At 35.0% G+C, this 14,831-nt stretch overlaps 2 protein-coding genes across 2 annotated transcripts; one reads left to right on the forward strand and one right to left on the reverse strand.

Moving 5' to 3' along the window:
* Positions 1 to 402: 402 nt before the first annotated feature.
* On the forward strand, positions 403 to 3,175 carry LOC119080302 (adipocyte plasma membrane-associated protein-like). The gene is made up of 3 exons (XM_037188581.1): positions 403 to 655; positions 1,716 to 1,828; positions 1,890 to 3,175. Exons 1-3 carry the CDS (start codon positions 558 to 560, stop codon positions 2,942 to 2,944), a joined length of 1,266 nt encoding a protein of 421 aa, XP_037044476.1. The 5' UTR covers positions 403 to 557; the 3' UTR covers positions 2,945 to 3,175.
* Positions 3,176 to 5,143: 1,968 nt separating this feature from the next.
* On the reverse strand, positions 5,144 to 7,653 carry LOC119080301 (protein slit-like). The gene is made up of 2 exons (XM_037188580.1): positions 7,530 to 7,653; positions 5,144 to 7,457 (listed from the first exon to the last, which is right to left on the reverse strand). The coding sequence occupies exons 1-2, from the start codon at positions 7,532 to 7,534 to the stop codon at positions 5,255 to 5,257; spliced, it is 2,208 nt and encodes a 735-aa protein (XP_037044475.1). The 5' UTR covers positions 7,535 to 7,653; the 3' UTR covers positions 5,144 to 5,254.
* Positions 7,654 to 14,831: the final 7,178 nt, after the last annotated feature.

Below are 14,831 nucleotides of genomic sequence, written 5' to 3' on the forward strand. Positions count from 1 at the left end.
TTATTTTTGTTTACATTTTATATATATTACAGGCCAAATATTTTTTCTTCTTCCAAATTTGTTGTACATAACAAGTACAAGAGATCAAGAGAGTATTTTATATTTTTTATCGGTAAAAATGAATTTTTCTATCGGTCGAATATAATATCCCTCTTTATGCATGATTTAGACTTCTTAGTGATTTTCCCAACGCGTTATCACCACTTTCTATATGCAATATGTACTTCTTAGAGACAATATATTCTTATCTGCATTGTTGAATTTATTATCTGCTTCTCTCATTTTTTATCTGCCTTTTATATCTGACGTTTATTAGCATCCAACTTATATACATGAAAAATTAATCTTCCACATGAGACAAGAATTAGACATATCACTTTTTTCGGCCGAACAGCTCGACAGTATCAGTTGGATAATGAACTTGAAAATTAAACAATTCCTCCGAACGTTGATATTACTGTGGTTATTTAAGTGAAGTGGTTTAAGTAGATGCGGTTAAAATTTAGTATTTTAAATTAAATAGTCCGATAGTTACGTCTATTTCTTTAAAATCCACAATGTGGAAAACGGCTATTTTAGTTGCTGCTTTTGTATCCTTCTTAACGTTTGGACCGCCTAATCAATATCTAATTGATATTGAACCGATAGCTTACAGGTTTGTGTTTGATCTATTCGTGCTGTGTGTAAATATATTTTTTAATCGGGTTGAAACTGTTCATTTCTGACCAACCATCAATTTTGCTCTGATACATATTGCTTAACCTAAACAATGATATAATAGTACAATGGTAGAATCTCTGTTACTAGCAATCATCGAATATTTTCAAGAGATTTATTCAAAATCTTCTACATCATTTGATCAAACATAAGTTTTTCTATATAATACTGCACTTAGGTATAGCTTATCATTTACTGTTGTCGTCGTTGTAGATAACAGATGAATAGGCGGCTGTGACAGGTTAAATCATCTCCTTTTATTAAATCTAAAAGTACACTACGCAGATAGACTCCGGATCCGAACGTTGTGCTATGGTATTGAGTGATTTGTCAGCTACGTTACAATTATCCATTGATATCATGTAATCTTTTGCACAGTGTGTTTGCACAATACTAAGGTTCGGCTTTTCTGTGATACGATACATTAGTGTACGATTGATATCGTACAAGAATTAACAGTGCTTTTTCACTGCCTTGTGCTTTCCTCTGGCTACGCCATCTATGATTTGTTACTTAGAACCAACGAATGACGATTTATTAGCTTGTTGATTTAATAACACCGTCGTACGATGATTTTTTACTGCTAACCCAGTCCAAAAATAGTCCCTGATTACTGGAGAAGTATAGCAAGGGGTTTGCACATACGAACTTATGAAAGTGTTTTCCAACCTTCATAAGTCACATACCGATGCGACTTTTTCATTCTTCTATCGATACGAAGTGCAATGTATCATCTACATTTGTTGAATTGACAACCACAGATGACTCTTACACTCAACATTTTACTTAAACGGAAAGAAGCTAGCGGCTACATTAGACTCATCATGACAATATTGTGTTAATTTCAATCACTTCCTGTTATCGGGAATTATTACAGCTGATATATGAATCTACGATTTCTAGGCCGTTACGAACTCTCGTTATATCTGGGAGGAATCATCCCTTTGCCTTCAAGAATGCTATTTGCTGACCAGAGTCTACTAATTTTGCATTTCCAGCGCCAACCTGTTTACATCGTTTGATGGTCCACTCGAACACAACACAATACTTTCCGATGCTGAGCATCTGCCAGTCAAAATTCATGGTCCCGAATCTCTTGCCGTCTGGGACAGTGGGTATCTGTGCTATCCGTCGGACTAAATAATATTTCAATTTGTTCAATTGACATTCAGATAAAATATACACCGGCACATTTGGTGGCCTCGTAGTTCGCGTTGACGAAGACAAGGTCGTACCAATTGCAAAAATCGGCAATGGTAAATGTGATGCAGATTCGACACTTCAGGAATGCGGTCGTCCATTAGGCGTACGTTTCAATTCCAAAGGAATACTATATGTGGTCGATGCATTCCATGGGCTACATATGATAGATTCTGTAACTGTACCGAATCCGAAAGTGACTCAGCTCCTTGCTACCTCGGCTACTAACAATTTATCTGGGGGTGTATCGCTTTTCTTCGACGATATTACTGTTGATGAAGGTACGGGCACCGATGGCGGCGATGTGATTTATATTAGCGATGTCAGTACGAAATGGGATCCGGTACATAGTACCTACGCTCTCATAGAGCATGATAAGTCGGGACGTCTATTGAAGTATGACATCAACGCCCTCAAAGTGACTGTTGCTGGTACCGATTTTGCTTTTCCCAATGGTGTGCAAATCACTGATAGCAAGGACGCTGTGATTGTCTGTGAATTTGGACTTCGAAGACTCACGCGAACTTTTATCAAAGGTCCGAAGACTGGTAAAACCGAGTTCTTCGCCGCACTTCCAGGCGAATGTGACAACATAAGGCGAAGTGCGAATAGTGAGGAGGAAACGTATTGGGTGGCATACACATCAGTCCGAAACGCTTCGACTCCCTTGATGGTGGATCGTTTAGCTGACGTACCGTTGTTGAGAAAATTTTTGGTTCGTCTTTCGCATTTTAGTGGTACGGTCATCGAAAATATTGGCAATCTTTATAACATCAAGCAGCTACAATCTTTGGGACATTCAATCAAACCGACAATAGAAAATCTATTTTTACTCTATGCGTCGAACTACGGAATGATTACCGAAGTGAATGCCAACGGTAAAATAATTACCGCGTATTCTAGTCCCGATGGCCAAACTACACATTTATCGGAAGTGTTGGAACTGAAAGGTGATAAGGGTGAACGAATTTTATATATTGGATCGTATTTGAATTCCTATTTGGCACGTCTTGTTGTACGAAAATAATTTGTAATTCTTTAAATGGAGTGAGCTGTCCTAAGTCTCTGAACTACACTAAGATATAATGTAATTGCTTTTCAATTCCATTTGAGTAATACGTATCATACCATGATACGCAAATACTATTCTTGTCAGAAACTCGTTTAAGCTTCCTTTGTAAGATCACACCTACCTATGCAACCATAAATCAATCATAGTTTTGACGTCTCAAAGGTGAACAGATTTAGACTTTTGAGACTTCCTTTTTCAATAGCAATTTGAAAACAAAGTTTGTTCGTAATTAAGGTAAGAGATTGTAAATTGTTTGAAACATAAATGATTTGTTCTTGGATTTCCCACCTACTTCCATTGGCGCGTCGATCGTACTATTTTCCTCGCTATAGAAATTAAAAACTTGGCTCGTAGCCAGCAAGAGTCGTACTAACCCACGAATCAGCAATCGGAATCGACGACATTGACAATTTAAGATCCAGGCTGTTTGAAAATCTTTTATTTGAGACTCGTGAGACTTTCGATATATCGCTTAAAATTCGGTTGCATTTTTTAAAAATATTTGTGCATCCCACAACTGAAATACGACCTATTTTGCCATGATTTTTCATTAAGAAATGTCAGTTTTTCCCGAACTATATATCGTGCGGAAAAAAACTTCATTTCTTTATGATTTATAGTGCGGGAAAAGAATTACATGAATTTTTCTATGACTATACGATTGATTAAATTTAATATGGTGAATGTGAAGTGTGTATGTTTTCAAGTAAATTTATGTGTTTTGTCTATTTCAGTTGTCCGATGCACAAAACGTTGCTCGTACCTCGACAGGAAATGGATTTTTTCAGCACACGTCCTAATTTTACTTTTACTTTTTTAAAACTTAAGACTGGTGCTGAAAAAATCGTCATTTCCTGACTAGGTACGAAATAGTATGTTGTGTTACAAGTATTGTAATGTTGATTTTTTCAGCACTAGACCCAAGTTTTCCAAATTGGGTCGTGTGCTGAAAAAATCTCATCGTATGAGTATGAGTTATTACAGCATTCGTTTAAAAAAATGCAAAGCAACGTGATCGATCCAATTCGAAGAGTGATTGTTTACAATGAAAATTCTGAATTTTTGTGCATTTGTCTATTTCAATTCTCGGTTGGCACAAAGCATGATGTGTTACACTTATTGTAATGAGATTTTTTCAGCACACGACCCAATTTTCCTTACTCGCTCCGCTCGTAAGGAAAACTTGGGTCTAGTGCTGAAAAAATCAACATTACAATACTTGTAACACAACATACTATTTCAGTAGTTGAGCGCCAAACACCGTTTACAGACTCAGGCTTGATTTTCACTCACCAAAAAAGTACTCTGTAATCTCTTACGGCTCTCACACGGAGTACTTTGTGTTGAGTAGAAACCATGTACGTGTAAAATCTGGTATTGAGTAATGATTGGCCATAATTACACATTGTGAGCCTAATAAAGTACCTTGCACCGAGAAATTTTGCACATTATGCTGAGTCGCATAAATAATGTCTTTAAGTGCTGTATAATAGGAACGCCGCGAGTTTGACATATAATTCATTTCCTTTACTAGGGAGGGAAAGTGGACTTTCCGTCCCTAGGAAAAAGTCTTCCCCTCCTTCGTAAAGGAATAAATATTATGCACCTGTGTCTAAATGTTTATTTTGAAGAGTTGTGATCCTTAGCCGATGAAGGCCCGGATCATAATCCAACTCGTCAAAATAAACATTTGGCCATAAGTGCATATCCTTTTTAAACCCGAACTTCTTGTCCGAGCTGATGCATAATGTTAGTCTTACCACACTGAGCCATATAAAACGTCATACTACACTCGGGAAATAATTTGATATTTCGTATCCAGATGAGTAAAAGTGTCCGAGTGCTAGACTTGTATAGTAATATACTTTCAGGACTTTTACAGTTGTCTTGAAATATCAAATTTGTGAAAGCTACCCAATTTGGTCGATTGATTCATTTCATTTCAAAATTGCGTAGCTTTCAAACAATTGGAAAAGTCCTGAAAACAAAAGAATTTAATGTTGCTATGTAGAAGTACAGTAAGTTGACTTACAAACGTGATTTACTCCAATATTATCCATCTACGAATACGAACCTAACCTCGTGAATTTCATCCTCCTTCAATTAAAACAAAAGTTTTGAAAATCGGTTAGAAATTACTCAAGTTATCGTAGTAACAAGCGTTACGAACGTTTTCTGTATTTAACTTTTTTACGAATTTAAATAGAACATTTTCAAAAATCACTTTCAGTTAAGAGAATCATGGTTGAAACAAAAGTTTTGGTATCACTCGTATAAATCGTCGGCCGAACAATTCAGGTCAATTTCTCCCGATAGTTCCACCAAAGCTCTTGTTCTGTTTTCGGTCTTAGCAAACTGCATGTCGATGCAAACGTTTCCGGTCAAATCGATTAGTTTAGCTTTCCGTAGGAACCGGATAGTTCTTGTCTCGATGAATTCAAGTTGGTTGTTGTCCGCGCGGAATGTCTCGATCACATTTCTTCGTGGCAATAAATCGGCCATAAATCTGACGATCTGATTGTGTGACAGGATGAGTGTGTGCAAACGAGTTAATTTTACAAAGATATGCTTCGGTAATATCGTGATGCCATTCGACGATAAATCCAATAGTTCTAGTTGAGGAACTGTATCAAAAGTACCTTCGCTGATCGATGAGAGGTTATTATTGTTGATGACGATTTCAGACAATTCCAGGAATCCATCGAAGTCCATTAAATGTAGAGTTGTTAGATTTGATTTTAGGATTTCAATTCGTTCAAGATTCGGGAAATGCTGTGATAGTTGAAACGGTAAAAATTTGATTGACTGGCTGTCGACGACGAAGATTTTAACGTGTAAGCTCGGTTCACTATTGTTCATTTCCTGTTTATTATTTCGTAGCATTGAAATTTTCGTTTTTGGGTACTCGATCAACAGGCTGTCAACACTACAGTAACTGGTATTTTCAACGTTTTCGCTCGTTTCAATGCGGTAAGACTTGCAGCTTAATTCAACCGGTTCAATGCAATTGTCGATAATTGTTGCCTCGATGTCCACCAAAGACGATGTCGGGTGATTCATATTTATGCATGCATTACCTGTGAGATCAACTGATTTCAAGTAAGTTAATGGTGTCAGTAGAGTTGCACTGATAAATTTTAATCGGTTGCCTTGCAAATACAGGCCTCTAAGACTTTCCAGATTTCTCACTACTTCAATTTGAATGGAAGTTAGGTAATTGTGGTTCAGATAAAGTTGCTGAAGACTCTTTAGACTCGCAAAGACATCGTCGAAAAGTGAATGGATTTTGTTAAATGACAGATCGAGTACTTGCAGGTTGTTCAGGTCTGCGAAAGTATCGACTGGAATTTCGGGTATTTTATTGTTGGTCAAGTTCAATAAGGACAAGTTTAGTCCTACAAAAACATTGAATTCTATTTCATACAGTCCACTTTCGGTCACCGACAATTCGTTTAGTTGCGAAAAATGTTCATCTAAGTTTTGCGGCAAAAACAAGGTCTGCTGTTGGTAAATTTTGAGAGACTTGATTGTTTGCTCCTTATAAAGTTCGCTATCAATTGACGTGTTCGCGAAAGAAACTTTAAAGTCGACAGCGACACAGGACTCATTCTCACAGCTCAGGTTGATTACTGGTAAATCGTTGGGCATAGTCATGGAGACTATGGACGAGCCCATTATTTTTTGTTGGTGATAATTAGTCAGCGCTGCGTCCAAATTTCCGTCGCAGGTTTTTAATTGGTGTGTTAATCCCTCTATCACTTTTTCGTTTTCCGATTTTAAACGATTGATCCAACTTTTAGACAGTGTCATGTAAATGTTGTATGCGGTTTCCCAAGATTGGCAATGAGATTGCAGAAAGTTTAACACTGAGTCCCTGTGAGCGTAGGGGTCCTGCTTAAAATATGTCGTCCTGTGTCTTCGATTGTAATTGTAATGATAATCATAATCATTATTACCACTATTCATCGATGTTGTACATAAATTCTGTTCTAAATCAATTGATTGCAATTTACTTAGTTTGTAGAAGATTTCCTGATGCACAAAGTTCAAATTATTTTCTCGAACGCTTATAATTTCCAATTTGGTGTTGAAGTCGAACAGACCTTCTTCAAAAAGTCTGAGGTTGTTGTTGTTCAAATTCAGTGTCCTAAGGCTTGTGAGTTCTTTGATATTCGCTTGTTCAATCCATTCCAAACTTGAATTCGAAATCTCCAATTTTTCAAGTTTGGGAAAAAATTTAGCAATGTTCGTCGGCATAAACTTAACATTTTGACTGTTGATTGTCAATTCGGTGTACACTAGGTCTGGATCAGTGTTTCCATTAATAGAAGTTATTAGATTATTAGGACTGGTGATTATTACATCAGAAACAACGCATCGTACAGTCGAGGGATCAACACATTTTAAATCAAAACAAAGTGAATGAGACGAAAATGAAGAAAGAATCAGCAATGCTGCGCTGAGAATCCTAAAACATAAAACATTAACATTAAAAACATTAAAAAAATCTTTTCACTAAACACACAATATGCACACGCACCTCATTGTGATTTAATTGATAGAATTTTAACGACTTATACAGTAGTTCACACTAACAGAGGCTGAAGATGACTGAATCCAGAAAAATAACGCACAATTGGAATGCTTATCATGGCAAGAAAGACCGATTCAGCAGTCTTATCTACTAATGGTTCAAAGGTCAGTTAATATGAATTTCATGAATGGTGAGTTGAAATCAAAAGTTTTAAAATGCATAATTCTTTAGTCATTTCTTGTGAAGGGAGATAGTGGTTTTCACTTTATAAATTGATTTCACACTTGTGATTATAAGTTAACTCTTTATTAGGGGTGTGCAATGGTTCGGGAAACAGAAGGGGCCCACCAAAAATTATTTCCGTCCCTAGGTGTCAAAAATCGATTTACATTTTTTTTAAAATTCATTAACAACTGGTGCATAATTAAAGAAGTGAAATTTTCTAGTAGTTTTTTTCTCTACCATAAAATTGAAATATTTATCCATTTAACAAGAAAATATTGAAAGAAAACATTGGCCAAACATGAAACATTGTGTGAATCTTAAACTTAAAAATGCTGTAATCCATAAAACTCTTCGATTATTGCTCAATGAAATTAATTCTTGGGAATGTAGAAGGCAATAAAAAAACGAATATGCTATCGGCACCGGGTGCCAATAGTCACTTTATAATACTTTGGCTAATGGCACCGGGTGCCAATAGTCTCTTTATTAATACTGTGGCTAATGGCACCAGGTGCCAATCGTCTCGTTATTATACTAATGCTAATCGCACCCGGTGCCATTAGCCACAGAATAATAAAGAGACTATTGGCACCCGGAAAAATTAAAATTTGAATAAAAAACTGGATATTTTGAAAATTATTTGTAGAAAAGGTTTCTTTTGCAAATTATTTATTTGCATTTTCGATCAAGTAGTTTCTTATGAAATTAAAAATTGATAAACAATAAATAGTAAGGTACCGTTAAGTGTTTCTTATGTAAATTACCGCAGAATACTAGGGAATCCATCTATTTTACGAAATGTAACGTAAAGGTAGTTTGTTCGATCTTAGGGAATTCGTCCCTTTACGAAATTTAACGCAATTTAAAACTAATGAAAGCGATGACCAATTTGTACAGTATACTGTATCTAACGGCAAACATTGTTGTAATGTCAGTGTTTATTGAATGAATATATATATAAAGGCAGTTTGATCGATGCTAGGGAATTCGTCCTTTTACGAAATTTAACGTAAAGGCGGTTTGTTCGATCCTAAGGAATTATTTTACGAAATGTAACGTAAAGATAGTTTGTTCGATGTTAGGGAATTCGTCTTTTCACGAAATGTAACGTAAGGACGGGTTGTTCGATATTAGGGAATTAATCCTTTTACGAAATCTAACGCAAATGCGTTTTGTAGAATACTGGGGAATTCATCTTTCTACGAAATGTAACGTAAAGACGGATTGCTCGATCCGAAGAAATTATTCCTTTTACGAAATGTACCGTAAAGGAAGTTTGTTCGATCTTAGGGAATTCATCCTATTGAGATATGTAACGTAAAGGCGGATTACATTTCGTAAAACGATGAATTCCTCAGGATCGAACCATCCGCCTTTACGTTACATTTCGAAAAGTTTTATTTTCAAAATATCTGGATTTTTTATTCAAATTTTAATTTTTCCGGGTGCCAATAGTCTTTTTGTAATACTGTGGCTGATGTCACCGGGTGCCAATAGTCTCTATATAATACTCTGGCTAATGGCACCGGGTGCGATTAGCATTAGTATAATAAAGAGACTATTGGCACCTGGTGCCATTAGCCGCAGTATAATAAAGAGACTATTGGCACCCGGTGCCATTAGCCACAGTATTATAGAGAGACTATTGGCACCCGGTGCCAATAATCTCTTCCATAAAAAAAAGAAAAGTTCTGAAAATCATTTCTGAAGTGTTTGTGGTGTTGTAAAATTGTGGCAAAATGTCTCAATTAGGATAATCCTTTCAGGATAGAAAAACTCGCTTTCGGCTCACACGCCGCAAACATTGTCATTTCATGTATTACTCATTTACATAGGCTCTGCTGTGATCTACTATTAATGTTTGTTTGTTTTTTTCTCTATACGAATTTTATTCAGCTAATTACCTAAATCAATCACCACAGACTCTTCTTTCGTATCGCATGTAAAGTCAAAAGAAAAAAATGTGGTTTTAAACCGAGATGCATTAGCTAATAGCTTTCGGAACTCATTCAGTCAGCATCCCGGCAACAAACATTAAATTCAATATAAACATTTCCAAATCACAAGATTCTTTTCGTACTTGTTTGTCTATTCATTCAACACACGCAACTTTCTCATTATACAGACATTTCCATAAGGCAAATTTTCTTTTATTGTCTGAATTTATGATGCCAAGAATTTACAGCGAAAATTTTCCGAATGAACTTTACCGAAATGCCAAAAAAAGTATTATATCTTACTTCCCTCGTCTAATGATCATATTGCTGATGGCGAGGTGGAATAATATACTGTCATGATATTGTATTCAATATAATTATTTTGTTACAACATTTTAGCTCATTAACCTCTTTAGCCTCCTAATCAGTGAATTAATTGCTATTATTACCGGATGCAATTATCATGCGAAATGTTGTCTGTCCTGTTATTATTGTGCCATTCAACTGAAATTATATCCCTCTTAAAACTTTCATTTGTGTCGTAGAATTTATGTGAATTTTGAGCAAATTGAATGTGTCAGTGTGGAATAAATTTGCAATTTTTTTTTATTTGCCAGTGGTGTTACCTTCCGATATTGAGACTCCAGAGTAGAATACTATCCACAACACACTGTACATTATTTACTTTCTTTTACCCGAGATGTAAATTTCTTTCGCTGTATCCACATAGCGGGATTTTATTGTTATGTAATTCAACTTGTCAAAAGAACAAGTTGCCAATGACAACGAATAATACCCAAACAAAATATGTCACTCCATTTTTATGATTACAGAAGCATTTTCTGAATCTAATGAACCTCCAAAATTAGTAATAATTTTCAGTAATTTTGTTGAGTTTTATGTTCAGATATGAATTCACCGGTTCCAGTTCACCAGTCCCAGTCGGGGTCACCCATCAAAAAATAACAGAAAATAGTTGAACGAACGGACAAACGAATTGTAGACATTGAATTTCATTCATTTCATTACACGTTTCGACAATATGCTTTCCCAAATGAGTGTTAGAAACGCAAGAGCTCGATGAGTTCTAAATTTGTACGAGTCTAAATTTATGCCTTTTTTAACATTCGTGGAGGCTAGGTTGAATGAGTGGAGTTTTATATCGTAGTCAAGTATCATCTCAAACCACATAAAACTTAGTCGCTTCCGTTGTCGCGATAATTTTCACGACATTCGTTTTGCATACAATTAAAGTTGGAATTTCTTTTTATTTCTAAAATTTTTTTTTTCACTTTGTATTCTTTAACAATCGTTATGAGTTTAGACTTTCCTTGACGGTTTCATGTTGTGATATTATCACAAAAATACTTAAAATGAGGATGTTTTGAGAGGCACATTATATTACATTGTGCATTGTGATTTATTCAAGGAATTATGATGAGACAAATGAGACATTTATATGTATAAGCTTGTGAGTAAAGGTAGACAAATGAGAAATGGAATGGCTGGCTGGTTGACTGACTTCAATTCAACATTTGCAGCATAGCTCAGGAAACTGAATATTTAGATGAAAGTAATTCAGAGAAAATAAAGGAAGAATTGATTAATGCTCATTAAGTATGCGTGTAACTGTGAATGGAGACACAGACTCGAAAGTTGCATCTAAAAACTGCGCCATTGTTATTGCGTACTCGTAATTATCGTCGTCATTACCGAGTGATTCATTAGCTTGAACAATCTCGATTGACAAATGTAATGTAATATCTTCCGTTACGAGACAAAACTCATCATCAAAAACTTGTATCCAATCCTAACCACCGATGTTCTTTGTGTCGACACATAACTAAGTAAATTAACAAGTAATGATTTCGTTTGTGGTACGTTGTTCAGTATAAATGCGTAAAACCCATGCAACCACATTTTCTGTGCTATACGTTAGCCGAGCTTATGGATGGAAGGGAGTACTTAAATTACATAATTTCCACTTCTTAACAAACTATGTTCAAGTGCTCGTTAGTGTAAACATTTCGAAAATGTTTCAATATCAACGAGACCGTACTTTCACGAATACACTCAGCGATGCTAACATCTAAATTGGGACATGAAAACGAATATATAAAATTAACCTCAAATGACCTGTTACAGCAAGAAAATGGCAAATATTTTAGCTTTCTAAGTAAATATTAACATTTCACTTTCAATGAAGCCACATGACAATGTGTAGGCATTCACAGACAAAAGCATGAGATAATTATTCTTAATATTTCATGAGCGTTGACGCACCTGTAACAAATTCTCTTATATAACTGAGTGTTCGTATATTTTCCATTGGCAGTAGTGGTAGGGACGATATATATAATGACGAAAAAAAAATTATTCATTCCGGAGAACAATGTGTTTGTATGTATATAGAATGTCCGCTCAATTTATATAAACACAGCCCACAACAACAATATCCTTTTATCGATCTTTTACACTCGAAAACAATACCAATCAATTATCAAGTGCTTTTTCCATAAGCTCTCTTGGCTCTTTATGTTTAATCAGTGTGCCGTCGAAATTAATATTTCAGTCATTTGAACTAGAATAGCCAGCAGACAATCGACCAAAAGTATTTTTGCTCTTTATAATTCACCATCGACTGGGATTCGGTTTTATCGACACTCACTTATAACTGAATCACGTACTCCATACAAATAATCTGGTTTTTTGACCCAGACAGAATACAAAAAAAGATTGCGAAAGTGCTGTATTGTTGTCCATTTTATTGGAAACTGTATTTTGTTATCTATAGAAGATTAGAAGATGTAAAAAGTAGCATTTTGATGATACATCTTAATTAGATGTGAGTGAGTTGAACCAAAAAAAAAAATACTGACCCCTGACCCAACACAAACTTGAGTCATTCTTCTCGGGGAATCAATTATCGAATTTTCGATCAATGAATTTTTCCATATTTTTCCGAAAATACACCTGTTTACGATCATAGCAACGACGTACATAGTCAATGAGTACTAGGTAAAGTCGCCTTATTATAGGAAAATGTACGCCAGACCGATATTGTATCTATGTTGAAAAGTCTTACAAGAAAAGTGAACCGATACCATACAAAGTCGTAGTACCAGAACATAGATTCATCAAAATTCGAATTAAAATTTCAAAAGCTATTTCTCATCTTAACTTTTAAACGTTAAACGTTTACAAACGGCAGAAGTTTCTCTGTATAACCCTTGAACCTGTTTCTTCAACTTTTTTACAGTATCGCAGTAATGTTTGATGCAAAATCTTTTACTTCGTTTATTTTAACATACATTTTCCTACAATAAGACCAGGTCGTCGATTATTTCCGTCGATGAAGTCGACAACAGATTACTAGCCGTTGCTGAAAGAAATTCAAGTCAATACCACTAATACCATTATTGAACCATTATTACCATAATACCATTATTGAAAATATCTTCACAGGCGAGGAAAAATAGGAAGTTACAATTTCAATCGAATCCACATACATTGCCAATGTGCCCTTATTTACGAATGTATTGTATATCGCATGTGGATTGGATCACATCAATTGGATTGTATCCGTTGAAAATGTGATTTGTTTATTTTCTCACACTGTTGATACAAAACGACTTCACAATAATTTTTGCTGAATTTCACAAAAATCATTCAGATTCCTCGAGAAAGATAATTGCTTACCGCGGGGAAGGAAGAGAAAATTTTTTATTTTAAACTTGATCCAACAATCCCAGCTTAGCTAAATGGTATCATGCATTCAACGATATTGGTTGAAGTGATTCAAAACGGTTTTTATTACGAACATATTTTTAATTTATATTTTCCTAACGACATTGACGAAAGTAATTAGCAATAAAGATTGTTTTTCATTTGATTTAATTTATTCGAATGGATACTGTCGGATAATCTCTGCTGGATAGTTATGTCTTTTTGTTTATATATAACGTTTGTTATATTTCACCGTACCGATTTCTTTCACTTTATTAATCTGGATAGAATTATCTTGTTGGTCGTAAAGTAGTATAATGAAAACAATCAGGGTAGATCGTATTTTATTTTCTATTTACTCTTCTTTATAGTCAAGTCTTAACTGAAAGTTTTTATGGGTCATTCTCTCATGAAATCCATATAAACATAACAACGAGTGTCATAAGAGATGATATTGTTATAGAACATCAATCAAGTATGTCACACTAAAGATTATCTTACTTCAACTTATTTTTCACATGTCGCATCAATATCCAACTTTTTTGTCGAAGAAGAAACGCTTACAAGTCAATAAGTCAATTCGAAAGATTGAACGGAAATCAACCCGTAATTTATGAAATACTACTACGAGTTCCGCTATTTATTATCACACCATTGATATCTTATTATCGGATTTCAAAGGACATACTACTTTTATTCATAGCTTTTATCTTTTCCACTACTGGATGTTGTCCTCCCCAGGGCCTATTTTACGGAAACATGTTTCTCAAGTTTTTGAAAGTTTCCAAAATGTTTCTTAAAGTTTCTTAAGGAAACTTTTCTAGAAACTTTAAGAAACTTTTCAGAAACATTTTGGAAACTTTCAAAAACTTGAGAAACATGTTTCCGTAAAATAGGCCCTGGTCCTCCCACACTAGATAGTATTTTCTACCGATACCGAAAAATTGTCAATCGCAGCTATGTGTCGTTCCTCCCATTCGTTTGAAGTCTTTGGTCCACTTTTCAGATTAGTCGTTATATTCGCATTTGCTCGATTAGCCCAAATATGATAAGTGTGTGCCTGCACAGCATAGTGCCTGACTTGGCTTTAAATATAAGCCGGAAACATTATATGGTCGAACATATCAATTTTAAAGCGCAATTGAAACTTTTGCATCTAAGGTAAAGTTGTTGGAAAGTTGTTTTCGTTCATATCAAATTGTTGGTGTTGTTTCCTGGTTAAATCTTAATCCAATTTACAGAACTTACGTTAAGTATAGGAATTCCATTTACTGTGGAAAGTCTTCTATTGATTGTATAATTACAAATAAATTATGGAGAAGAAGTTCTATTACACAATTCACAATATCCTTTACACCGACAATTATTTACTAATAGAACTTGTCAAGTGTATTAAAGTTTCATAGCACCATTCATAATT

Source organism: Bradysia coprophila, unplaced genomic scaffold (assembly GCF_014529535.1).
Source record: "Bradysia coprophila strain Holo2 unplaced genomic scaffold, BU_Bcop_v1 contig_350, whole genome shotgun sequence".
In the NCBI taxonomy this organism is placed as follows: Eukaryota; Metazoa; Arthropoda; class Insecta; order Diptera; family Sciaridae; genus Bradysia; species Bradysia coprophila.